The 26,104-nt window shown below is 37.3% G+C and overlaps 1 protein-coding gene across 5 annotated transcripts in view; it reads right to left on the bottom strand.

The window, feature by feature from the left end:
- USP3 (ubiquitin specific peptidase 3) overlaps positions 1–26,104 on the bottom strand; it is an 84,083-nt gene that overhangs the window by 31,742 nt on the left and 26,237 nt on the right. For 3 of the 5 annotated variants that reach the window (XM_021666230.2, XM_064361391.1, XM_064361388.1), the window contains 3 exons: positions 21,611–21,671; positions 17,394–17,525; positions 753–836 (listed from right to left, as the gene is read on the bottom strand). In XM_021666230.2, the coding sequence (XP_021521905.2) occupies positions 753–836; positions 17,394–17,525; positions 21,611–21,671 (277 nt within the window). Of the gene's footprint in view, positions 1–752; positions 837–17,393; positions 17,526–20,386; positions 20,503–21,610; positions 21,685–25,420; positions 26,088–26,104 lie in introns of those variants that run through there. The other 2 variants (XM_064361389.1, XM_064361390.1) reach the window with 2 other exon arrangements.

Genomic DNA, 26,104 nt, shown 5'->3' with positions numbered 1-26,104 from the left:
TTTGGTGTGATTTACACAGATTTCACTTGAGTCAGCAGCCATTCCACAGCCGTGCTTCTATCCACTGTAGCTTCAAAGGCATGGCTTGCTGGGTTTCTGTTTATTGCTTCAATTTCAGGTCCAGTGAGTTTTATCTGACTAAGCTATTTGACTATACTAAGAAAAGTCTATTCACACATAAACTGTTTCATTTCTTATGATGACAAAGTATTTATAGCTCCTGTAATATTGAGTGATACTTAACTGTCCCTAACAAGCAAGGAAAAGAAACTAGGATCCTATGTTATTGTATAGATGCAAAGTGGACAATGTTAATTAAACCTAATTTCCCTTAAAAATGATGCATAAATCATAGTGCTTCCTAATACCTCATAATACATTTGACAGGGGTTTTTCTATTACCTAAAGTAACTGTATAATGATTTCACACCATTTTCTGCCCTTTCCTTGTACCCTCAAAATTCCCCTTGCAAATAAATAAGCTTATAAATTGTTGGTAATAATTTTAAAACAGACTCTTGGGACCTTGGATATGGTTTATGACAAATATTAAATAAAATAAAAGCAGAGCTATGATCATTAACTATGGGCCAAGTTTTAGATATCCAAAGCCAAGGTTTATTTTATCAACATTTCAATCATATTAAAAGCATGAAGTTATAAAACTCATTGACAAAAACCCCACTCAAAAATTCCAAAAGACCCTTCTACCCCATTCTATTCCCTTCTTTTTCCAAAGGCCTATTACTTACTTTTCCAAGTTTTGTAAGTGTTCTCTGACTTTCTGTACCAGTCCCAGCTTGGTGTCATTAACCACAAAATCATCACAGCGATAACTGCAAGGAAAATATTAATCAATGTGTGTAAAGAGCTTGAGGAAACCACAGTAATGAAATCACTAAAAGGCCTGGCTGCTGCCAAGATGATCACATGGCTCTGCAGGCAGTTACTGCTGGTGGTAAGTTTAAAGAGTACCTGGAATTCACAATGAAATGTTTTTTAAGAGTCTTTTTTAAAAGCCATGGAGGCAATGAACACGAGCTTCTTTTCACATTTTTTACTCAAAAGCTCTTCAATTCCTCCTTTGAAAATGAAATAAGTGGCTACATGTGTTACATTCTTTTTAGTGGTGCATAATACATGGAAAATGAAATAAAAAGCACCGAGTCTTTTCATGTAGCATTAAGTCTAAAGCTTTAAGGTAACACTTCCCAACCCAAATTAATGGGGAACTGGGGGAGGAGAGATTTAAGTGAAAAGCAGGGAAAATGTAATTAACCTGTAGGGATATCTGAATAGAAAAACTAAAGTTAAAGCTGTATATTTTAAACATAATTTAATTAAAATAAATTGAATTCAGATGAGTTGGAAGAATGATCTTTCATTCTGAGGTACTACGAAACGAAAGTATAAAATAGTGGCTATATCATTCAGGCAACTGCTAAGTGCTTTGAAGTAAAATATTTAAGGTATTTTTAAAAACCGATACAAGAGTAAGAAATCACACATAATATAAACTTTAACTTGTATACATTAGCATTTAATTTTTTCCTGGGATAAGGCCAATTTTAACAAAAACAACTTACAAACTGGCACTAAGATATTCTTTTGAATATGCAGCTTTGCATGAAACCACTTGTTATTACTATCAAAGAATAATAAAAATAACACTGTCATTTTGAGCAAACAAAACTTTGAAAGCACAGCAATTAGTAAAAATTAGGTCATTTCTAGCAGAATCCCAAAAACATCTTAGATCTGAAAACCATTTCATTAAAAAGAGAGAGAGAAAGAGATAGAAAGGGGTGGGAAAAGGTAATTTTTAAAAGATTACACAAAAAAGAATGCTTGTGTCTTTATTCAGAGAAATGAAAATTTTAAGTGAATGCTTTTGAAAACTATGTATGTAATTATTTAACACACACTCTCATCAACTGACCACCCAGGCAGTCAATCAAGATTTCTCTAACATATTCTCAGAGTCTCTCAAGTCAATGCCTAGCATTTCCACAAATAGCAGAAGCATCTTTTACATCCTGGACCATTTTCTATTATCAAAGTACTACTAGCAGGAGAAAACACTTTTTCATTGGTCTTATAGCAATCACATAAAGTAATTAAATTAGTGAAAACTTATAATCTTTTGCTCCTTCTCAGCATAAATATTAAGAGAATATGATTTATTTTGTCTGTAAATCTGGACTTTAGGCATTTGGTACCTCTACAAACCTTAAGCTTTCACTGAAGAATGAAATTGTATTGTTACTCTACTTGAATTCCTGCTTACATTTTCATTTTACTTTTGTATAAATTTATGCGTGTAGTTTGAATAAAATAATACTCAGTGTCCAAAACTCAAAATGCTAGCATTTATCTGGAAAGTAAAGTCTAAGAGCAAACTCAGATCACTTTTTATGTATTTACAGGATGCCATTAATATTTAATTGAAAAGTGAACCTCTGCCACAAATAAGTGGTTTAACAAATTATTTCAAAGTAAATTAAATAACTGATTTATTTCTTATTAAAGTAATCCTTTTTGATATGACATGAAGTCAGCCTGGGACATAATTTTTACTAGAAACAGGGTTTCACCATGTTGGCCAGGATGGCCTCAATCTCCTGACCTCATGATCTGCCCACCTCGACCCCACAAAGTGCTGGGATTACAGGCGTGAGCCACCACGCCCAGCCTTTTTCTTTGAAATTAAAAAAAATATATAGCCAGGTATCCTGTTGCCCAGGCTGGTCTCAAACTCCTGGCCTCAAGTGATCCTCCTACCTTGGCCTCCCAAAGTGCTGGGATTACAGGTGTGAGCCACTGCACCTGACCAGTTCAGATTCTTTTTTTTTTTTTTTTTTTTTTTGAGACGGAGTCTCGCTCTTGTTACCCAGGCTGGAGCGCAATGGCGCGATCTCGGCTCACCGCAACCTCCGCCTCCTGGGTTCAGGCAATTCTCCTGCCTCAGCCTCCTGAGTAGCTGGGATTACAGGCACGCGCCACCGTGCCCAGCTAATTTTTTTTGTATTAGTAGAGACGGGGTTTCACAATGTTGACCAGGATGGTCTCGATCTCTTGACCTCGTGATCCACCCGCCTCGGCCTCCCAAAGTGCTGGCCAGTTCAGATTCTTGTCCAATGTAGAAAACAATTTTAAGATGGAGAGATGAAAAATTAAATTATTTCAGTTAAGGAAATTATATTTTTTAATTATGTGGAAAAGAGTTAAAAAGATATATTACAGAAAGTGAAAAATCTTTGAGACACCAAGCAACTGTCAGTGAATAAAAGGCTTTCTAACAATATTAAAGATCAATTGTCAGCATTTTAAAAGTTACAAGTACTTTTAGCTTTAGAAGAATTTTAGAAGAGATAATGCCCAATAAATACTATGAGTATATCTGTCTCAAATGACCTTCAAATTTACATAGAAATGTCTTCATCGATTTGCAACCTTAAATTTAAAAATCAATCTTATGTTGTAGATATTTTTGAATTCTCAACATTTACAACTTTCAGCTACACGTAAAAGTCAGTTTCTAGCAAGACAATGTTCAAACATCTGTATTTGTTGGATTTATTTCTCTTACTACTTTGTTCTGCTGTGTGAAACACACTGCAAATATTTGTGCCCTGCGGCAGAGTGTATCATGGAGGCAGCTATTAAAATTGTTCAGGCTGGTGTGGTTTCATGCCTGTTATCCCAGCACTTTGGGAGGCCGAGGTGGGTGGATCATGAGGTCAAGAGATCGAGACCATTCCAGCCAAAGGTGAAACCCCCATCTCTACTAAAAATACAAAAAGTAGCTGAGCATGGTGGTGCCTTCCTGTAGTCTCAGCTACTTGGGAGACTGAGGAAGGAGAATCACTTGAACCTGGGAGGCAGAGGTTGCAGAGATTGTGCCACTGCACCCCAGCCTGGCAACACAGCGAGACTCTGTTTAAAAAAAAAAAAAAAAAAAGGTTTAGTACATATACACAAATGCTCTAAATCATCACCAGTTTATAGAACTGTTAAAAGAAACAGAAGACAATGAATTTAATAAGCACATTATTAGCTAATGTTGGTTGCTTGAATCAAACAAGAGCTTTGCAAAGATTTACAATTCTGTTAACTCTAATTCAGATTTTCTTGAAACAAAATAAATGCTTGCCAATGTTCAACAATGAAAGTGTAAAACAGGAGTAGATTTTTAGAAACCGCAGTGCGATTTACATTTTCACCCCTATATCACAATGCATATGAATTAGCTAGATCTGGAAATCCAAGGAGAGAAAAAGCTTATTTATGACCTAGCTAGACAGGTACAATAATTCATGCTAAAACTAAAGCTTTTTATAATACAAATTAATGATTATGCATTTTTCAACATGAATTAACATGCAGCAGACAGCACTGTGTAAACTGGCTGCAAAACCTATGAAAAATACAACAAATGCTTTGTTGATATGGATGGACTTAGAGTTGATTTTCAGTTTATATGATGCCCCTTTGAATTTCACATTGATAACAGTAAGTCTTCATAAGCATTAGTGGGCTTACTTAATCTGCATGGATATTTTGACGGTCCAGCACTTCTGAGTCAAATCAATTGTTCTTAAGAGATGCGTAATTTTTGTCAATACAGATACAAATATTGAAGAAAAATGATTTGTTTGGTACTCTATTGTTAAACAATGTTTGAAACAGTGTGAATCTACTTTTGTAACTGCAATTTTTATGAATCTAAATACCAAATATTTTTTATGAAAATTTCATGAGTTGAGATGTATTTAAAACATAAAATACACAATGGATTTATTTCAAAGAGTTCATATAAAAAAATGCAATCTCTAATAATTTTATATTGATTACATGTTGACAGTATTTTTGACACACTGTTAAAAAAAACACAATCAAAAGTAATTTCATCTGTTTCTTTTTGCTTTTTTAATATGGCTACTAAGAAATTTAAAATTACATATGTAACTTGCATTAATTCTCTCTTACATAGCACTGGTAATGTAGGGAATCTAAGATACTATAACTGCTCCAAAATTCTGTAATACTACACGCTAGCATAAAGAGATAACAAATATAACTTTATTGAACTATAAGAACTCAATTTTATAGTCAGAGGTGGTGGCATGTGCCTGTAATCCCAGCTACTCAGGAGGCTGAGGCCTGAGAATTGCCTGAACTCGGGAGAAAGAGGTTGCAGTGAGCAGAGACTGTGCCACTACACTGGGCAATAGTCAGACTCTGTCTCAAAAAATAGAAAGAAAAAAGAACTCAGCGGGGTGCGGTGGCTCACGCCTGTAATCCCAGCACTTTGGGAGGCCGAGGCGTGGGGATCAGAGAAGATCAAGAGATCGAGACCATCCTGGCCAACATGGTGAAACCCCGTCTCTACTAAAACTACAAAAATTAGCTGGGCATGGTGGTATGAGCCTGTAGTCCCAGCTACTCGGGAGGCTGAGGAAGGAGAATTGCTTGAACCCGGGAGGCGGAGACTGCAGTGAGCCGAGACTGTGCCACTGCACTCCAGCCTGGCGCCTGGTGACAGAGCAAGACTCTGTCTCAAAAAAAAAAAAAGAAAGAAAAAAGAACTCAATTTTAGGCCAGCCTGGGCAACACAGCAAGACTCCATCTCTACAAAAAATTAAATAATAAAATATTCACCAGACAAGGTGGCTCACACCTGTAATCCCAGCACTTTCGGAGACCAAGGTGGGTGGATCACTCAAGGTCAGGAGTTCGAGACCCGCCTGACCAACAGGGTGAAACCCTGTCTCTACTACAAAATACAAAAATTAGCAGGGAGTGGTGGTGTGCACCTGTAGTCACAGCTACTCAGGAAGCTGAGGCAGGAGAATCGCTTGAACTCAGGAGGTAGAGGCTGCAGTGAGCTGAGATCGCACCACTGCACTCCAACCTGGGCAACAGAGTGAGACTCTGTCCCAAAAAACAAAGCAAAGCAAAGCAAAAATAAAATAAATAATAAATATATAATTAGCCAATTAGTCCCAGCTACTTGAGATACTGAGGTGGGAAGATCACTTGAGCTCAGGAGTTAAGAGGCTGTAGTGAGCTATGACTGCATTACTACACTCCAGCTGGGTGACAGAGACCCTGGTCTCTAAAACATTTAAAAAAATTTTTTGTAACTCTTTTTATTTTTTTGAGACAGGGTCTCATTCTGTATTTTATTTTTTTGAGACAGGGTCACCCAGGCTGGATTGCAGTGGGCCCATCTCAGCTCACTGCAGCCTCCGTCTCTCGGGCTCAAGGGATCCTTCCACCTCAGTCTCCCGAGTAGCTGGGACGGCAGGCACGCTACCATGCCTGGATAATTGTTTTAATTTTCTGTAGAGATGGGGTTTTGACATGTTTTCCAGGTTGGTCTGGAACTCCTGCCCTCAATCAATCCAGACACTTCTGCTTCCCAAAGTGCTCGGCCTACAAGCCTGAGCCACTACGTGCCTGGTGCTCGCTGGCTCGCGTGCTCTCTGTCACTGTCTCTCTGAGACAGGGTCTTGCTCTGTCATCATGTCTGAGGTTCAGCAATGCTTTCACAGCTCACTGTAGCCTTGATCTCCTGGGATCAAGCAATCCTCCTGCCTCAATCTCCCTAGCAGCTGGGACTACAGGCATGAGCTATCATGCCTAATTTTCGTACTTTTGTAGAGGCAGGGTGTCACTATGTTGCCCTGGCTGGTCTCCAACTCCTGAGCTCAAGTAATCCTCCCACCTCAGCATTCCAAAGTGCTGGGATTACAAACCTGAGACACTATGCCCAACCATAACTTAATTTTAATTTGGCTGCATTTGTTTTTCACTGGTTTGACAAAGTTTTTTTAGGTTTTCCCAAATACCTCTATTCTCAATAGCCAATTCTAGGTGTTCCTATAGTCACCAAGAGGGACATTTATTTTAAGAATATAACTTTTCTACTTTTGAATTTACATCATACAAGTCGTCTTTATTACTATTATTGTTACGGCTATTCTTTAAGGAAAACAGCTGCTTCTACAGGTCAAAACTTGTAAGGTGAGAGTGCCTATCACATGGTAGAGGATTAGTAAATGTTCCTTTCCTTCCTCTGTGTAACCGCTAGCCTCACAGCACATTCCTCTCTAGCTGCCTACATTCCCCTGATTTGATTTCTTTTTCCTCTCTGGTCAGAGGTCAAAAGAAAATAAGTAGCAAAGGTGGAAAATAAATGAAAATGTAAATGTTGCCAGGTTGCTTTAGTCTTCAGATGAGACACTACTTTCAAACTGGAAATTGTCCCACTAATATTGGTGTGTAAAAAGGCAAACAGGGCCAGGCGCAGTGGCTCACGCCTGTAATCCCAGCACTTTGGGAGGCCAAGGCTGGGCGGATCACGAGGTCAAGAGATCAAGACCATCCTGGCGAACACGGTGAAACCTCGTCTCTACTAAAAATACAAAAAAAATTAGCCAGGCATGGTGGCACGCGCCTGTGGTCCCAGCTACTTGGGAGGCTGAGGTGGAAGAATCGCGTGAACCCAGGAGGTGGAGGTTGCAATGACCCGAGATTGTGCCACTGCACTCCAGCCTGGTGACAGAGCAAGACTCTGTCCAAAAAAAAAAAAAAGCAAACAGATGGATTTAAAAGTAAATTCTAAAAACCTTTTCCTGATTCACAACAACTGTATTGAAGCTTTTTGGTCAGAATTATGCGTACCTGACACTGGGGAAAAAATTTAGCCTCTCCTCTTAATTTTCCTTTCAAGAAGATTACGCCAGAATAAGTAGTACAAAAAAGTACGTAACTCATAGGTCATGTTTCAAAAACGTGTAGATTGGTCTTCCAAAACCTGGAATGCATATCCCACTTTGAAATAAATGTTATGAAACATATTTAAATGTTCTCGGTGAAAATACATGTAGCTGAAATCCATAGTATTTGAAAAAGCTCAATTTCTCCTTTCTTCTTTATATATTACTGGCACTGAGAAACTGTGACAGGAGAGGCCTAGGCAGGATTCTGATAATCTGACTGGCCTCTAGGAGAGGAGGTCCGAGCTCAGTATTGTCATATAAATAGGACTTCATGTGATAAACAGAAGTCAGGGACTGCCTACATTATATGACCAATTTTTAGGCTATAAAATTTATACCTAAGCAAGTTTGTACTTAGTGATTTTAAGTGACTTTTTAAGAAAAGATGAGCTCTACTTTTTTTTTTTTTTTTTGAGACAAGGTCTGGCTCTGTCACCCAGGCTGAAGTGCAGTGGCATGATCTCAGCTCACTGCAACCTCCATCTCCTGGGCTCAAGTCATCCTCCTACCTCAGCTTCCCGAGTAGCTAAGACTACAGACACGTGCCACCATGCCCAGCTAGTTTTGTATTTTTAGGAGAGATGGGGTTTCGCCATATTGCCCAGCCTAGTTTGAACTCTGGGGCTCAGAGCCATCTACCTCCTTAGCCTCCTAATGTGCTAGGATTACAGTCATGAGTCACCACACCTGGCCTAAAGATAAGCTCTACTTTTTGTCAGATAAGAACTGTATGTAATAGAAAGAAAGAAGTATTTAAGAAACAGTAAGGACATTGAACATTAAAAAGACAAAATATCTGAAAATCATATTAGGGTACATATTAGAGATGTTAGATAAGGAAACAGGATATAAAAAGGGAAGGTAAGAAGGAGATTGGTTTCTTTCTTTACTTTTAAGACTGAGACAAGTAATATAATCATCTTGGCTATGTAAAGATTAGTATCAAATTCAAATTCTTTGAGCCAAATATCGTCATAAAATAGTTTTAAACTTATTTAGGCCAATAGCTAATAAACCCCTAATTAAATGTACAGCATGGTATAGTATACATACTGTTGTTAGGATATATACTACTGTGCACTGAAAAAAGATACATCAAGTCGAAGGCAAATTTTCATAAGAAACACAAACTACTTATTGTATTACATAATTAGGGAAGTAAACAATGAATAAAATTAGAGCTTGAAAGTTATTTCAAATTCTGTTTACAAGTAATAAACAAAAATGAAATTGTTCATTTTTTTCATTACACTTATTCTTTTTTTTTTTTTTTTTTGAGACAGAGTCTCGCTCTGTTGCCAGGCGCCAGGCTGGAGTGCAGTGGTGCGATCTCGGCTCACTGCAACCTCCGCCTCCTGGGTTCAAGCAATTATCCTACCTCAGCCTCCCGAGAAGCTGGGACTACAGGCGCGCACCAGCCACCATGCCCAGCTAATTTTTGTATTTAAGTAGAGATAGGGTTTCACCATGTTGGCCAGGATGGTCTTGATCTCTTGACCTCATGATCCTCTCGCCTTGGCCTCCCAAAGTGCTGGGATTACAGGCGTGAGCCACTGCACCCAGTCCACTATATATATGCCTTTTTTTTTTTTTTTTTTTTTTGAGACGGAGTTTCGCTCGTTACCCAGGCTGGAGTGCAATGGCGCGATCTCGGCTCACCGCAACCTCCGCCTCCTGGGTTCAGGCAATTCTCCTGCCTCAGCCTCCTGAGTAGCTGGGATTACAGGCACACGCCACCATGCCCAGCTAATTTTTTGTATTAGTAGAGACGGGGTTTCACCATGTTGACCAGGATGGTCTCGATCTCTTGACCTCGTGATCCACCCGCCTCGGCCTCCCAAAGTGCTGGGATTACAGGCTTGAGCCACCGCGCCCGGCCTATATGCCTTTTTAGATAACAAGGGGAGAAATACCAGATATGGGTGATGGGGGGATGAAGGCAGCAAACCATCTTGCCATGTGTATACCTATGCAACAACCCTGCATGATCTGTACATGTACCCCAGAACCTAAAGTACAATAAAAAATAACCACAAAACTGAGTATCCACTACCCTCTCTCTATATATATATGTATGTATATGTATTTGTATTCATAAATTATATATACAAGTAAATATAAATTATGTATTACAAAAAGAGGAATTTTTAAAGAATGAGCTAGAGATGAAATAAACTATTTCAAATGTCTTGCTATTCACAATTATCTTCATACTATTATTAAACTAATTTCCTTTTTTTTTTTTTTTTAAAGACAGGGTCTCCCTATGTTGCCCAGGCTGGTCTTGAACTCCTGGGCTCAAGGGATCCTCCTGTCTTGGCCTCCCAAAGTGCTAGGATTACAGGTGTAAGCCACCATGCCTGGTCATAATTTCTCAAAGTACAATATACGTATAAGGTAAAGGTTTGACATTAATGACAGTGAATATAGACTCATACCTCCTATCATCTTTATGTTAATTTTTAAACATTTTGTCCAACTTTTCAGGTCTTATTAGTGTGTGTTAGAGAGCTAACAATTTTATCCTATAATGTGTTTGGTAAGCACAGAGTAGGAAAATGTGTCCATTTGCCTTTTTCTTGTTAGTGTTTACATCATCGTCATTATCTTACAGAATTTATAATCTTTTAAAACGTGTGCCCATTTGGCTAAACATGTTATATGGAAGGAGAAATCCATCTAACTAGGCAGATATATAATGCAAAATGCTCAAAGTAAACAGAGTGAGGACACCACAGGTGAAACTGATTTAGGAGACTATGTGTAGCTCATGGCACACAATCATCAAATCTACAGACCTCTGGCAGCGCGTGTTAAATATTTGACAAATCTTTTCTCCCCCTCCCAAATAAGAAGGTGTAGTAGTTCTAAATTTTCTTCTCATACCGCCAGTGAGTTACTGTGGAGACCACCGCACTAAAAACTAGGTCCTTGGCACATAGCAGCTTCTCAACAAACGTTATTGAGTAAAAGGTTTTTTTTTTTTAACGCTGTTCACGATATGTTTGAGGACCATCATGTAAACCAGGCTCTGTCCCAAGTAAACATTTTTTTTTTTTTTTAGATGGAGTTTCGCTCTTGTTACCCAGGCTGGAGGGCAACGGTGCAATCTCGGCTCACCGCAACCTCCGCCTCCTGGGTTCAGGCAATTCTCCTGCCTCAGCCTCCTGAGTAGCTGGGATTACAGGCACGCGCCACCATGCCCAGCTAAATTTTTGTAATTTTAGTAGAGACGGGGTTTCCCCATGTTGACCAGGATGGTCTCGATCTGTTGACCTTGTAATCCAACCGCCTCGGCCTCCCAAAGTGCTGGGATTACAGGCATGAGCCACCGCGCCCGGCCCTCCAAGTAAACATTTTGAAAGTAAATACTGAGGGAGAAAAGGACTACTTATTATAGTATCAAGTTTTCTTAATAAGGGTCATTGCCTTCACTTTGTACCTTACTTTAACACATTTATTTCAAAACTATTGGCGTAACCAATAGTTTTGTCGTTCTGTTGAATATTTTTGCTTGGTCATTTCCATTTTCAACTGATGACTACTAATAAAGAGAAACCTATTAGTTTGTGTATGTTTCCCACACATCAGCTTTCCAAAATGTCTTCTTAATTCTCGCTAAATGTCATCTTAATTTCTACTAGAGTCCCCCTGGGCTTTCCAGCCATTCTATCATATAACTTGAAAGTAGAAATAATTTTTGTTTCCAATATTTATGCCAATTATTTGACTTATTGTCTTACTGCAATGGCTAGAACTACCAAAACAATCCTTAATAATAGTAACGATCATGTAAATGATGACAGGAAGTAGTAGTCTTGTTTCTGATAAAATAGAAATGGCTTTAGCATTTCATTATTTAGAATATGATGTTTGCCTTCTGGTTTCTGGCAAACTATAACAGCTTAAGTTTCCTTTTATTTCAATGGTATTAGTTTTCTAAAATGAGAAATGGCTTTATTTATTAATGTATATTTTGCTTCTAATGGGACAATAATCTGGAGTTTCCTTTAATAATGAATATATTCATAGAACTCAAGTGAAATTAACTCTACTTGGTAATTATATAATTTTTCTTTTTGATATCGTACTGGGTTAGATTTGCTTTAAGTTATAGTTATTTGCAACTACAGTATTTTAATGTGTAAAATTGGCTGATTTTCTTTTTGGAGTTTCTGTTAGACTTCTAGCTTAAGATTTTGAAAGCTTATAATTAATATACTTAATGTTCAATGTTAATAGTTTGAGGCTGCACCATCCAATAGTAGCTATGAGCCACATGGGGGTATTTAAATGTGTATTTATTAAAACAAAAAACACTCAATTCTTCACACTAGCCACATTTAATTGCTCAATTGCTACCATACTGAATAACACATGTCATACCCAAAACAGAGAAAAATCTCTACCTCTTTCTTTCTCAGCTTTAAAATTCTAAGTTTTTTTTCCAATTCCTGTTGTTAGTGCTATTGAAGTTACCCAAGTCATAAGATTTCCACATCATGTCCTTGAAGAACTAATATTCTCAAACCAAACCATCCTTTACTCATCTGAAACAAGAAGGAATCATCATACAAATGAAACCTTTCTTTATGCAATAGTAAACAAACAAGTCCTTTAATTTACTGGCTACAAAGCTATCTTTATACAGTAAACCATATTAGTACCAAAAAATATATATAAATAAATAAAACCTCTTATGCAACAAATACCCCTCAAAAAGTGACAGATCGTTCATTAAGTTTCAAGCTCCTTTTCATTCACTTCCATGACAGTTTGATATTTACAGGCAAATCTGACCTCTGGGTTTATTATAAATGACAGCAATACTAAAATAAAAGGAAGCTGATATTCTAAAGACTTCATTTCTTTCTTTCTTTTGAGATGGAATTTCACTCTTGTTGCTTAGGCTGGAGTGCCATAGAGCAATCTCAGCTCACCGCAACCTCCACCTCCCGGGTTCAAGCGATTCTCCTGCCTCAGCTGCCCAGCTAGCTGGGATTACAGGTGACTGCCACCACACCCAGCTAATTTTTTTTGCACTTTTAGTAGAGATGAGATTTCACCATGTTGGCCAGGCTGGTCTTAAACTCCTGACCTCAGGTGATCTACCTGCCTCTAAATTCTGATCCACTGCCATCAAATAAGCCAATTATGAAAAATTAGAATACCTGCAGAGAAAACCCATATCTTTGGTTAAAAGTAGACAAGTACCAGCATCTTAAGGAAGAACCTTTTATGTGTTTACACTACCCTCTATTAGAAAGTTTCTTTTTAAACTTCATTTTTATTTTATTTTTTTTTTTGAGATGGAGTCTCATTCTGTTGCTCAGGCTGGAGTACAGTGGTACGATCTCGGCTCACTGCAACCTCCGCCTCCCAGGTTCAAGCGATTCTCCTGCCTCAGACTCCCAAGTAGCTGGGACTACAGGCACATCCCAACATGCCCAGCTAATTTTTTGTATTTTTAGTAGAGACGAGGTTTCACTATGTTAGCCAGGATGGTCTTGATCTCCTGACCTCGTGATCTGCCTGCGTTGGCCTCCCAAAGTGCTGGGATTACAGGCTTAAGCCACCATGCCCAGCCCAAAATATTGTCTTTAAATAAACAAAATCCTCCCTGTTGTCTAATTTTTTACACTGAAAATTTGTGTCCAAATAGTTTATAAAAACAGTTAAAAATCTTTTTTTTAAATTTTTAATCACAACTGCTGTACAAAATGATTCATTATCTGTTTAAACTCACAAATTAAGCTTTATTTCTGTTCATTTTAATTAAAATTGCTATTTATTACAAGCGCTTAAAATTTGAAATGAAAGCCTCTTTTCTAGACAAATGATTCACATTTCATATTTCTTCACTTGAAAGGATGCTTTAAAACATTGCCTGCCCTGAAGGAATATACTTTTAATATTCCTTTCATAATTCTTCATTCTCAAAAATTCAGCTATTATTGATAAGGATATCAAAGTTGACAAGACTATGTCAGATGTCAAAAAATTATTGGTTCATTATTTTAAATCTATTAACTCCAAAGGTCTACCTCCATAAAAAAATCACAGTTCCTAATTTTAATATTTGTTTCTTCTCAATCACAATAGTGCATACCACATACAATTCCATTTGTATTGGTTAGGGAAGGGAAATTGGGATGGAAGTGAATGAAATATTACTTAACAAACAGTACACTAAATACTAGATCTCATGTGAAATCTTGGGAAGATTTTTATTGTCATCGAAATCTTAATTTACCGTTCACTTTCATGTTAATCTGTTTATCTCCTTAAGAAGTGGGTTTGTGTCAAATAAGAATCATTCCTTTTGGCACTGCTTTCTCTCTTATGAAACAGTAACCTGATTTATACTGTTCTGCCTGGTTAATGCATGCATCCTCCCTGGACCCCTGCTTACAACAAGGTAGAGGGAAAGGAAGTAGTTCACCTATATAATGATTTAAGTCTTCTGCAGGAAAAATGTTCTGAGGCTCTTTAGTCTTTCAAGATGATCAGAGGACACAGTATTATAGATTTGGTGTAACCTTCCCGTTTCTGAAAGACAGTTAACACAATTCAGTCTTTCAAACATATGTTGCCTACTCTGCACCAGACACTGCATACTAGGGAAGAATATAAAGATCTGAGATATGGTGTCTGCAGTCCCCAAGGACATTTACAAATAACATGCAGCAGGAAATTACAAGTATTCCAAGAGCTTTGAGTGCAGGAAAGATTACATCCAGCTACAACTGGAGCTGAAAGGAAGAGAAGAGTTCAGTGATAACTTCATAAAGGATTCCAAACACAGGACACGGGAGGGACACTTGGCAAGGGGAAAGTAGGGAAAGAAGAAATGCAAGCCTCAGAATATAACTTCTCTAGGGCACAAAGCATACTGCAGAAAAGGCTTTGACTTTAGTCAAGATACTTATCATCAAACATGTTAAACCTAATGCACCCATGTTTTACCTCTAAATTAATCATTCAGTCTAACTACAATAAATTAGTGTACAAGCAATTGAAGTAAAATTACTACTAAAGGGCACTAGAAAACAACACACGCACATGCCACACAGAAACAGAAAATCTCTGTTTGTTTCTTCATCACAGTGAGGTGTGGAAGGAATGTTAATTTAAACTACATCTTCATCAATTTACAACTATCACAGATTCCTTTCAGGCCATCAGTGTAATGCTACAGGATGATTCCCTGGCATTTTGTTCTAAAACCCACAAATGAGACGATAATGCGACCAGCTGCAGCTCCCTTCCTGAATGCAGCAGCTCTGGGTGTCCACACACTTGCAGCTCTGTACTATTTCACACAAAAGCTTGGCAATTGGCCAAGAAGACTCCATCACAGTGTATACTCCCCAAGGTTGAAGATTTTCCATTTAATTCCAATTCCGCCATGAAACAACATACACTTTCGCAGACTATAGCTATATAAAACCAATTCAATTCCCATTTCTAGTCAATAAAATATGCCCCTAAAATGCAATATAAAGACATTAAAATATAAAATCTACATTTTTAAGGGCCTTGAATATAATTCCACTCCATCAAGGTAATTCTTAAAATTTTCTTAAAGAGTTAGTTTCCTCAGAATCTTATCAACATCAAGACAACAACAGCAACTTGTTATAGCATACAGCGATTTAATTGTATTTCCAAAGTACCCCATTAACCAATTCATTCACATTGCTAACTGAAAATCAAGAATTAATGTTCTCAATATCTGGTACTATAGGTTGACGTAACCCATGACGATGTGAGACAGATACTTCAAGAATGATGTTAATCTCTGTTGTCTAAAGCAGAAATACAAACATACAGAAACACAGTTCTGCAAATTAGGTAGCCACATCACTCTAGTATGTAAGTTTCCTGAGGGAAAGGGGGAAAAAAAAAACCTGAGGGAAAGGGGAATCAAACACTTTAACTGCCTGGCTAATGCTTAACTTTGGTAGGAGTGTTTCACAACAGCAAATAACAATAAACTGAGCACTAATTCTTGTGTGAAAATCTTGGGAAGATTTTCATTTTTACTGAAATCTTCACCTGCCTATAGCTTCTCTCTCTCCAGGTCTGGACACCTTCCACACAAAGGATCACTAAAAACAGTAGTGAACTGAATGTTTAACCATTAAGATGTCTATTCAATAGCCAAAATTTAGTGGTGTTGAACCTGTAAAAATGTAAAAGACCTGGCAAATCACTGACTCTTTCTTCTTCCTTTTGATGGGCACCTTCCTATGATACAGTTATTGACTAAAGGCAATGTAGAAAGGATTCTCACACCACTTCAGTAGAAAGTGAGTTAAAAGTGTTATCTGGACTTATCTAAATCCACATCTCTACCCAGTAATGCCTTCATGTAACATTCAAGGGCTGTATGGCAATAAAAAATATCTCCAAAGTGATCCTTTAAATGGCTTATCCCCACCCCCCACCTTTAATGTCAATAGCCTTTCGAATCAAGGGCAAACTGATTAAAATAAGAATTATTCATCGCAATTTACTAGTCACAGAAAGAAATCTGCTTTATACCAAAGCTAAAACTGCAAAATATACTTTGAACATAACCAAATGGATATGGATCACTAAGCATCACTCACAATCTAAATAACCTAGTTCTGAGTAGTCCCAAAAAACAGATAACTACTTTATTGTCATTTATATGAAATAGACATGAATATTATATTACAAAGAGAGAACAGGACCTGTTGCCAGCCTCTTTTTAAAAGATGAGATACTTAAAAAAAAATAAAAGCACCAGGTGCGGTGGCTCATGCCTGTAATTCCAGCACTTTGGGAGACCGAGGCGGGTGGGTCACCTGAGATCGGGAGTTCGAGACCAGCCTGACCAACAGGGAGAAACCCTGTCTCTACCAAAAATACAAAAATTAGACGGGCGTGGTGACACATGCCTATAATCCCAGCTACTTGGGAAGCTGAGGCAGGAGAATCACTTGAACCCGGGAGGCAGAGGTTGCAGTGAGTTGAGATTGCGCCACTGCACTCCAGCCTGGGCAACAGGAACAAAATGCTGTCTCAAAAAAAAAAAAAAAAAAGCCTGTAAAGCTACATATCAAATTCTTGACATTCACCTTTGGGGAAGTAGAAGAGGAGAGTGGAACTACACTGGGAGAAGGGAGACTGTCAGAACTTTTTTTTTTAAATAAAGCAGTTAAAATTTGTAAGATTTTATGACAAAAATGTTAACTCGACAGGGGAGACAGTAGGAACATGGGTTTGTTCAGTTCTTTTGAACATGGGTTACCACATTATTCCTCAATCTAAAATAATACAAGAAAAAGAAATTATAATGAACAACAACAAATAAATAGATATATTTCCCTGAAGCTAAGATGGATGAGGAACAGGAGGTGGGAAATAAGAGGAGGACCAGAAGTTGAAAGGAATAATACAAAGTGAAATCTGAATGAAGACAGACAGACATTCCTGATGGCTCCAGTTCCCCATGAATCCTGACAGGACTTAAAGGAGGTAATGGCAATAGTAACTGGCTTAGAGACTGGGGAAGGGACGAGAGCACACTTGCACACACATATTAAGAAATATTATTTCCAGAAAATGTTAACTTACCAGTATGTACTGTAGCTACTGCAATCCATACATACTGTGTGTTGAGCTTTATCCTGCTTTTCTGATTTCTTATGGTTGGTTAAGGGTACTTGTGCATCTTCATAATGTTTTTTTGCATGGCCATTCACATACCTTACAAAAACCAAACGAAAATTTACTTTAAATATTGCTTTGGAAATTAGAGTAAGAGATAATAAAATTAAATGTTAATCAAATAAAAATAAGAAAGAAATCTTATAACAGCAGTCAATCATGTAGTGACTTATTAAATTGAATACTTAAAATATGCTCCTTTTTTTGCAACCAAATACTAGAGTCAACTTTTAATTATATACAAGAGTAGGCCCAGGCATGGAAAGGCATAATCTATGCAAATCGGTTTCAATACCATAGATATTATTTATAAACTCCTTTGCAGCTGCTTTCACTATAGCTTTTTTTTTTTCTCTCAGACCACTAACCCCCAACTCAGGCTATTATCAAAGACAACAAAATTACTCAGCCACTTCCCACAGGGTTGTTGGCTCTGCTCAGGTTGCTACTTAACAGAAAGTGTGAGAGTCAGAGAAACAGGACAATGTTTGTCTCTCATCAATATAGCTTCCAGTCTTTTATCTGAATGCCTAAGTAATCAGCTCCACTCATATGGAAAAATGTTTGTTTAGAGATAATCCAAACAAAACACAAATTACCTTAAGCTTATAAAAACTGCTATTTCTCTACATGGACAAAGATAATCAAAAGTTGATTATGTTCCTAAAAATTCTGTAACATATTCCAACTCAGATTTAATAAATCATTGTATTACAGCAAGCACAATGAAACTGAAATAACGCTCCATATGCACATGGTGTACACGAAAATTCATCTACACCTTCATCTAGAGACTGCACAATTCTGTCACTGACCACCAATGTGAAGACCCTTAAGACGGAACATTTCCCAGTTCCTAGAAAGCAGCCAATTTGCAGAAGGCAAGGCCTACTTGAAAACTCAGTCAAAACAAATGTTGTTTAAATGGTTCCAAAATAAACAGATGCAGAGTTAGACGACATTTTCATCATGAGGCACCTCAACTGCACCAAGAACAACACTTACCTTGGGGAAAGTAGGATAGTTATGGTATGTGAGAAAGATCAATTTCAAACCTAGTCCCTCTACCCAGGAAAACTGGGCACATTCAAAGCACTATTAACCTCAACTCAGAATATGATTACGTTCTTTCTCCATTTTTTCACTGTACTTTACACTTCTGCATATACCTGAGTCCTCTGTCCACAAAACTGTACTATAATGAATTTTAGAGTCAACTAATGATTAAGAGGATACGCTCGAAAACTAGACTACCTGGGTTCAAAAGTAGGATTTATCACATCCTGGCCATGAGAGCTTAGATGATTTATTTAACCTCTCTGTGCTTGTTTTCTCATTTATAAAATGGACATAATAGTACTTTGTGTTTCATGGGTTGTTAGGTGATTAGATAATCCATAGTTCATAACAAATGAATGTTAGCAATTATTTTATTAGCATTCTTATTTCTATGCTTAACTACTTAGTCAGAATCCAAACAATTGCTTAGGAAGCGGGCACATTGAGCACATACTTCAAGATAACATGTAACTGTATAGGTCAAGAAACACGATTTAACAAAAGGTAAGGCCAGGCACAGTGGCTCATGCCTGTAATCTCAGTACTTTGGGAGGCGAAGGCAGGCGGATCACTTGAGGTCAAGAGTTCAAGACCAGCCTGGCTAACATGGCAAAACCTTGTCTCTACTAAAAATACAAAAGTTATCTAGGTGTGGTGGCACATGCCTATAATCCTGCTCCTCAGAGGCTGAGGCATAGGAATCACTTGAACCCAGGAGGCTTCCAGTGAAGGTTGCAGTGAGCCGAGATCACCCCACTGCACTCCAACCTATGTAACAGAGCAAGACTTTGTCCAAAAAATAAATAAGTAAATAAATATAAATAAAAGGTAAACTCTAAGACATCATATAGGTTCAACACCTAATCATCTTAATTGCCTATTCTTATCGTATATATATATATAGTACTCGACCATGAAAAATAACAGTAATTCACTGCTATAGTAATAATATTGAACGAGTACATTACCACCTGCAAATTTTTGAGAACTCAACATCTTTACATAGTACATATAGTTCATTTAACCACAACACTGTAGTTTCCAAATGTATTAGATGTTTAAATAGTTCCAGTACATATTAGAGATAAAGTAAGAAGTATGATTACTGATGATATCAAGATTAGCAATGTTTTGCCTAATACCCAAATACATTATTAGTCAAAGAGGTTCACAGTTTTGTATACACTAGCTAAAACGAAATTAAATATTTCCCTCATCTAGTTTTGGATTTTAACTAGACATTTTGGTCTACAGCACCAGAGGAAAAATTTTACTACATGTCACAAATTTCTAACAACAATCACAAAAATTTGAAAAATAACTTAAATGGGATGAGGTCATGAAGATCAATAGAATTTATAACTTGTATATGCTACTGATAAACTATATTTCCTAGTGGGAAGAATATTCACTTTATGACTTCCCTAAACACAAGCAGTCTAAAATTACCAAAAAAAATCAATAAATTTGGCAATCGACACCTGGGATCACATGATAAAAGAATATTAACCAATCAGCTTCATAAAATGGAGATCCAAATTCAGGCTACTCTGAATTTTCTATTTAATCTACTTAATCACATTTCTCCAAAACTATGTCAAACTTCTAAATTTAAGCTTGTTTGCAATTGGAAACAGTCCACCTGCAGAGTCAAGAAACTTTTCAATTTATTTTTCCAAAACCTACTTTAGTTTGTTGTTTGCTTTAAGAACGTTAATCTCTAATCTTTCAGTTTGTCAGGTCTTTTGACTGGCACATGACCATCAAGATTTAGGTTGTAGAGCACTATGAGACATCTGGAGAACAGAACTACATAAATTTTATTGGATTATAATTCTCACCTCTCAAAATCTAGGAGAGGAATCTGTCTCTTCAAGTGCAGAATTTAAGTGCTTCTATTTTTCTTCTTTTTTTAAAAAAAGTTATCTGTACAAAGTATTTTCAGGTTCCCCAAATCCTAGAGATTTCAAAACCACAACAGCCACAATTAAGAAATGCAGTTAACATTTTCCAAAAGTACTCTTAAGTGCACATGGAAAAAATACTCAATTCCAAGATTCAAAATGTGAAAAATCAAAACTTGACTGAACGAAGAAAGATGCTCTCTTCATGCAAGGAGAATTTAAAAATAATGAAGGGGAAATATTCCAGGTAAATACAATATAGATGTCAGCCTACGGGACTCAGTATTATTGCTCATTTCCTTACTGCTCAGCTATTAATTTCTAAAGTAAATTCAAAGTAGATTTTCTAAGCTAGAAGAGCAGTAGAAATAAATATGCTGCTATCAGGCAAAAAACCATAGACAATATTTATTTGAGTTTGTGCTAGGAGAGTTGCTATTTAAATAACATTATTTTGAGGCCAAGAACTGGGAAGAAACACTCAGGTTTAAACAGGGTGGGGTGAGGTAGAAGATGTTGTCCATAGAAAGTAGTGTTTTAATGGAACAATGAAACATTTGGGATATCTTAGACAGAAATTAATAATCAAAACTCCACAATGAGATCATTTTCAAAAGGAATTCCTTTATCTGTAAATATTTTCAGCGTTTTTTTCTTTCCCAGAAGAATGATATCATACCTGGGATTTGATTCAAAAGTCAGAGATGGGGATGGGATAGGTAATAGGTGAAAAAGATTGGCCACGTGTTGATAATTGTCGATGCTGGGTGAATGGAACATGCGGTTCAACTATATATACTATCTCTATGTTTGTATGTGCTTAAATTTTACCCTAGTAAAAGGTTTAAAAAACAACCATTAGGTAAATTATACTTCAAGAATTCCCTTAGCTCATTTTTCCACTCAAATATTACTAGCAGATTGTCTTGGTCATCAAACTTATTCTTCTGAGTATCAATATGAAGAGTTCTTCTCCCCTAGATGTTTTCCCCCGTCATATCACAGAACAAAGGGATTCAATTGGAGAAGGAAGTCCTACAGAGCATTATGCATTGTGATTAACAATGGTACTAAATTCAAATCAATAAAACTCCGACATAAATCCTAAACACAAATTTTAAAAAGCAAACAGGGCAGTGAAGTAATAAGTATGTCACCTACCTTCCACAGTGGACACTTGAACAAGTCAAACAGACCCAAGGGCTTTTGTTGGACCGGCACACTAATAAAAAGAAAAATACACAATATACCAATTGTATCATGTTATTTCCCAATTTCTCCCCATTTTCCTGTGATTAAGTTAAAAATTCCACGGCTATGTAGGAGTGCTGAAGTTGCAAATCCGTGCTTTGTGAATGCATTTGCACAAAATGGCCGCCTATTTAAGTTATATTGAAAAGAATTTAAATGCATGCCCACAACAGGGGCTCATTTTAATTGCTGACTCAAACAGCTTAACCACATTAAACACATATACACTTGTCTCTTCTATTACTTATTCCCTTTTGCTGCAGTCTTCGACAAGTTAACGACAGCCTATTTTCCCATTAAAAACATTTTCTTAAAGTCTAGTCTTGTAATCACATGTCTTTGCCATGTAGGTCATACACCACTATAAATGACAACTCTTTCAGTTTATTTACTAAGAGGCACGACGTAAGGTTACAATTAGGAAGTCTAAGCCTAGTTTTCCCAAAGTAATTCTTAGTTGTATAAAATATAAAACTGCACCTAATTCTTGCTGATGGTATAATCAAGACATTAATTATTTTAGTTTATATATTATAGTGATGGGGCAGGCAAGAAGGGGGATGGAAATGAAATACCGATTAAAATTTTGCTTGCTGTCTACTCATTCATTTTTTAGTAAGTCCTATATAAGTAACAGTGATATTCAAAAGGGAGGGGTATCAAAATCACCTGGAAAGCTTTTTGAAAACACCTATGTTCTACTCAAAGATATCTATGTTGGGGTGGGGAAAGAAGTAAAAAGAATATGTATATTTTGTGAAAAGTAGCTTCCCAGGTGACTTCCTGATACAACCCCTAGAGAACTGCTAGTCAGCCTCCTAGAGGCATGGGAGGGGCACTGCAGCACAACCACACAGGATCATAACAACCACCTGGAATGTTGTAGATGCTCAATAAACATCTGTGGAAGAGAAAGTTTAAATATCTTAGTTTAGGATATCAATCTCTTCCAAGATCTTGTCTCTACCCACATTTGTTGTGCCTCATCCCATATCACAACAGGCCTTTCTCACTGTTAAAAAAAATAATAACCAAAATTGGAAATAAGGTGAATGGAGAACTGTAAGCCCTTTCAACGTGTACTGAAATGCTGTTTAATAGCTCCTCCCAAAGATAATTAATTATAGTACCACTGACATGTTTACTTATTGACTAGGACCCAAATTCTATGAAGTTACAAGTAATGTACATTGTCCAGCAGACTCCAAAGGTTACAGTTATACTATCCTACCCTGTAGGATATTAACCAATTTTGTATCTAGCTTAGCAATTTTATTTCAATGCTTTTTTCTTCACTGTCTATACACATTCAGTTCCCAACTACTCTTGGAGCCAGCTTTACCATCCTACTGGTTCCCTCATTAATGAGTTAAATAAATCTTTGACTATGTTCATCCTGTATTTGTATGAAGAGGAGACAGGAGGTGAGAACAGGAGAACACAGTGATATACCACCTGAGAGACTCTACAGGTTGGCCAGAGCGGAACTTTAGTTTTGAACGTAAAAGCTTTGAGTGGTGAAATCCCCTTTTAGTTGCCAAAGGCCTTCCTTTTCCTTAGTGCATTCACATATTTACATTCACTATCAGGGTCATCCTTGAAGGCAATGAAGGCATTTTTTACTAAACTGGGTCTAATTTTGTAACATGTACAAGTAAACTGCATGACAGAAAGGTGTGGAAGAATACCTACCAACCTGTTAAAACCACAATTTTAGGCAGGTACCTGGAAGACTATTGTGAGGGAGGCTGCTGGCTTTTTATTTGTACTCCCCTATGATGTCTGCCTTACAGCAATAAGAATATGATGTTTCTACAGTTGAAGAGAAAGCTCAATAAAATTTATATTACAAAATAAAAAGTAAACTAGTACAAGGCTTACTTGAACAGCTATTCATGGTTTGAGGTATGATTTGGAGGACTGAGATATTATGAATATTAGTATTTTGTTTCTCCAGGAAAGCTTTTTTCTCTTAGTAAATATTAAGAAATACTGGGGCCAGGTGCATGGGCGCATGCCTGCAGTCCCAATACTTTGGGAGGATGAGGCAGGCAGATTGCTTGAGTCCAGGAGTTCGAGACCAGCCTGGGTAAAATGGTGAAACCCCATCTCTACAAAAAATACAAAGATTGGCTAGGTGTGGTGGCACGTGCCTATAGTCCCAGCCACTCAGGAGGCTGAGATGGGAGGATCAATTGAGCCCAGGAAGGTGAGCTGCAGTGAGCCATGATTGCACTACTGCACTCTAGTTTGGGTGACAGAGCAAACCGTGCCTCAAAAAAAAAAAAGACGGACGGATGGATGGACAAAAGGACAGACAGACTGATGGATGGATGGACTGTAAATCTGGGAGAAAAAAATTGTTATAGTTTAACATTATCCTGAAATAATTATGTTGCAATAGTAAGTTTAGGCCCAAGGTTATATTTTTGTTTTCTTTTGAGACAGGGTCTCTCACTCTGTTGCCCAGGCTGGAGTGCAGTGGCATCACAGCTCACTGCAACCTCCGCTTCAGAGGCTCAACTGATCCTTCAACCTCCGCCTCTAGAGTAGCAGGGACTACAGGCATCCGTCACCATGCCTGGCTAATTTTCTGTTTTTCTTTTTTGGTAGAGACAGGGTCTCATTATGTGGCCCAGACTGGTCTTGAACGCTTAATTCAAGCATCCTCCATGCCTCAGCCTCCCAAAGTGCCCAGATTATAGGTATGAGCCTCTGTACCTGGCCTAAGCCCAAGTTTTTAACTACTCAGAGATATTTTTTTAATTATGGAGGATTTTGTTCCTCCTTTGTACAAGGAAAAAGGAATCTAAAGTAGAATCCCTGTGTCTCTGATTTTAGTATGTTTCCTACCAAGTGTTCCTTTCTTCCTCACTTTAGGATTGTAAACCTACCCACAGTACACACAATTCAGTGATCTCCTTTTCCCCACTTAAGGTACATTAACACATATCTTCACGTTACTGCATTTAGAACAGTGTATTATAAAGCTAGTTTTTTTTTTGTTTTTTTTTTGAGACAGAGTCTTGCTCTGTCGCACAGGCTGGAGTGCAGTGGCGCAATCTCAGCTTACCGCAACCTCTGCCTCCTGGATTCAAGAGATTCTCCTCCCTCGCCCTCCCAAGTAGCTGGGACTACAGGCGCATGTCACCATGACCAGTTAATTTTTTTTTTTTTTTGTATTTTTAGTAGAGACAGGGTTTCACTGTGTTAGCTAGGATGGTCTCAATCCCCTGACCTTGTGATCCACCCACTTCGGCTTCCCAAAGTGCTGGGATTACAGGCATGAGCCACTGCACCTGGCTATAAAGCTAGTCTTATAATATCAATTATCTCACAAGGCTTTGTTAATTTTTTTAAAATTTCTCAAATAAATTACAAATTTTAAAAAACAAAAAACTCTAAGGCTGAGGGGGTCAAGAGAATGGGAAGTAACTGCTAAATTGAGATAGAGTTTATCTTGGGGTTATAAAAATGTTTTGGAACTAGACAGAGATGGTAGTTGCAAAACAACTGTGGATATACTAAATGCCACTGAATTTAGTTCACTTTACGATGGTTAATTTTATGAGAATTGTGCATCAGTTAGACAGACAGATGCTTAAGGATGAGAGAAAGTAAAAGGAAATAAAGTACTGACTTTCAAAATCATTGGAAACAAGTAAACTGTAGACTGTGCCTTTTAATATATTTCAAAAAAAAAAAACCACTTTTTACTACCTGCCAAGTGTGGCAGTGACTGCATCTGTAGTCCCAGCTACTTGGGAGGCTGAGGCAGAAGAATCACTCGAGCCTAGAGTTTGAGGACAGCCTGGGCAACATACAGTACTCTCTGAGGGCATAATACAGTCACACCAGATAAACATTTGAAGCCTAGAAAGATACAGAGGATAGGGTATTATGATTCTGAAGCCAATAAATGGCACTGCTTTGGGGAATATCCACTCTGTTTATACATGCTTCATCCAAATTAAGAACCTTTAATGTACCCAGGACAAATATAAAATAGAATGAAAAACACTGGCTTTAAATTAAACTCTCAATTATTGTTAAGAATAGAACAGACTGTACAAATAAAAGAATACTACAGATAATCCGAAAACAATTTATTTTAATCATCTTTAGGGGGACTATCTTATTATAAAAGGTAGTTTCAATTTATAGATAGATGAGATTCAAAAGTTTATCTGTACAATAAACACATTTCCCATGGAAACAGTATTAAAGGTTTCCAGGATTGTCTGTAAAGCCCTAAATGAAACATAATATAGCTGAAATACTCATATACACACACATACTTATACATATGCTCACACAATAAAACCAGTCAATAAAAATATTTTTAGGCTCTGAATATAGTATCTATTCAGCAAAACACAAAAATATTAAACCAAAGTTTTTTTT

This window comes from Aotus nancymaae, unplaced genomic scaffold (genome assembly GCF_030222135.1).
Source record: "Aotus nancymaae isolate 86718 unplaced genomic scaffold, 86718_ANA_hifiasm-v0.15.2.pri h1tg000041l, whole genome shotgun sequence".
NCBI classification, from domain to species: domain Eukaryota; kingdom Metazoa; phylum Chordata; class Mammalia; order Primates; family Aotidae; genus Aotus; species Aotus nancymaae.
Note: the sequence above shows the minus strand (reverse complement) of the source record. Positions and strands in the feature narration are given on the sequence as shown.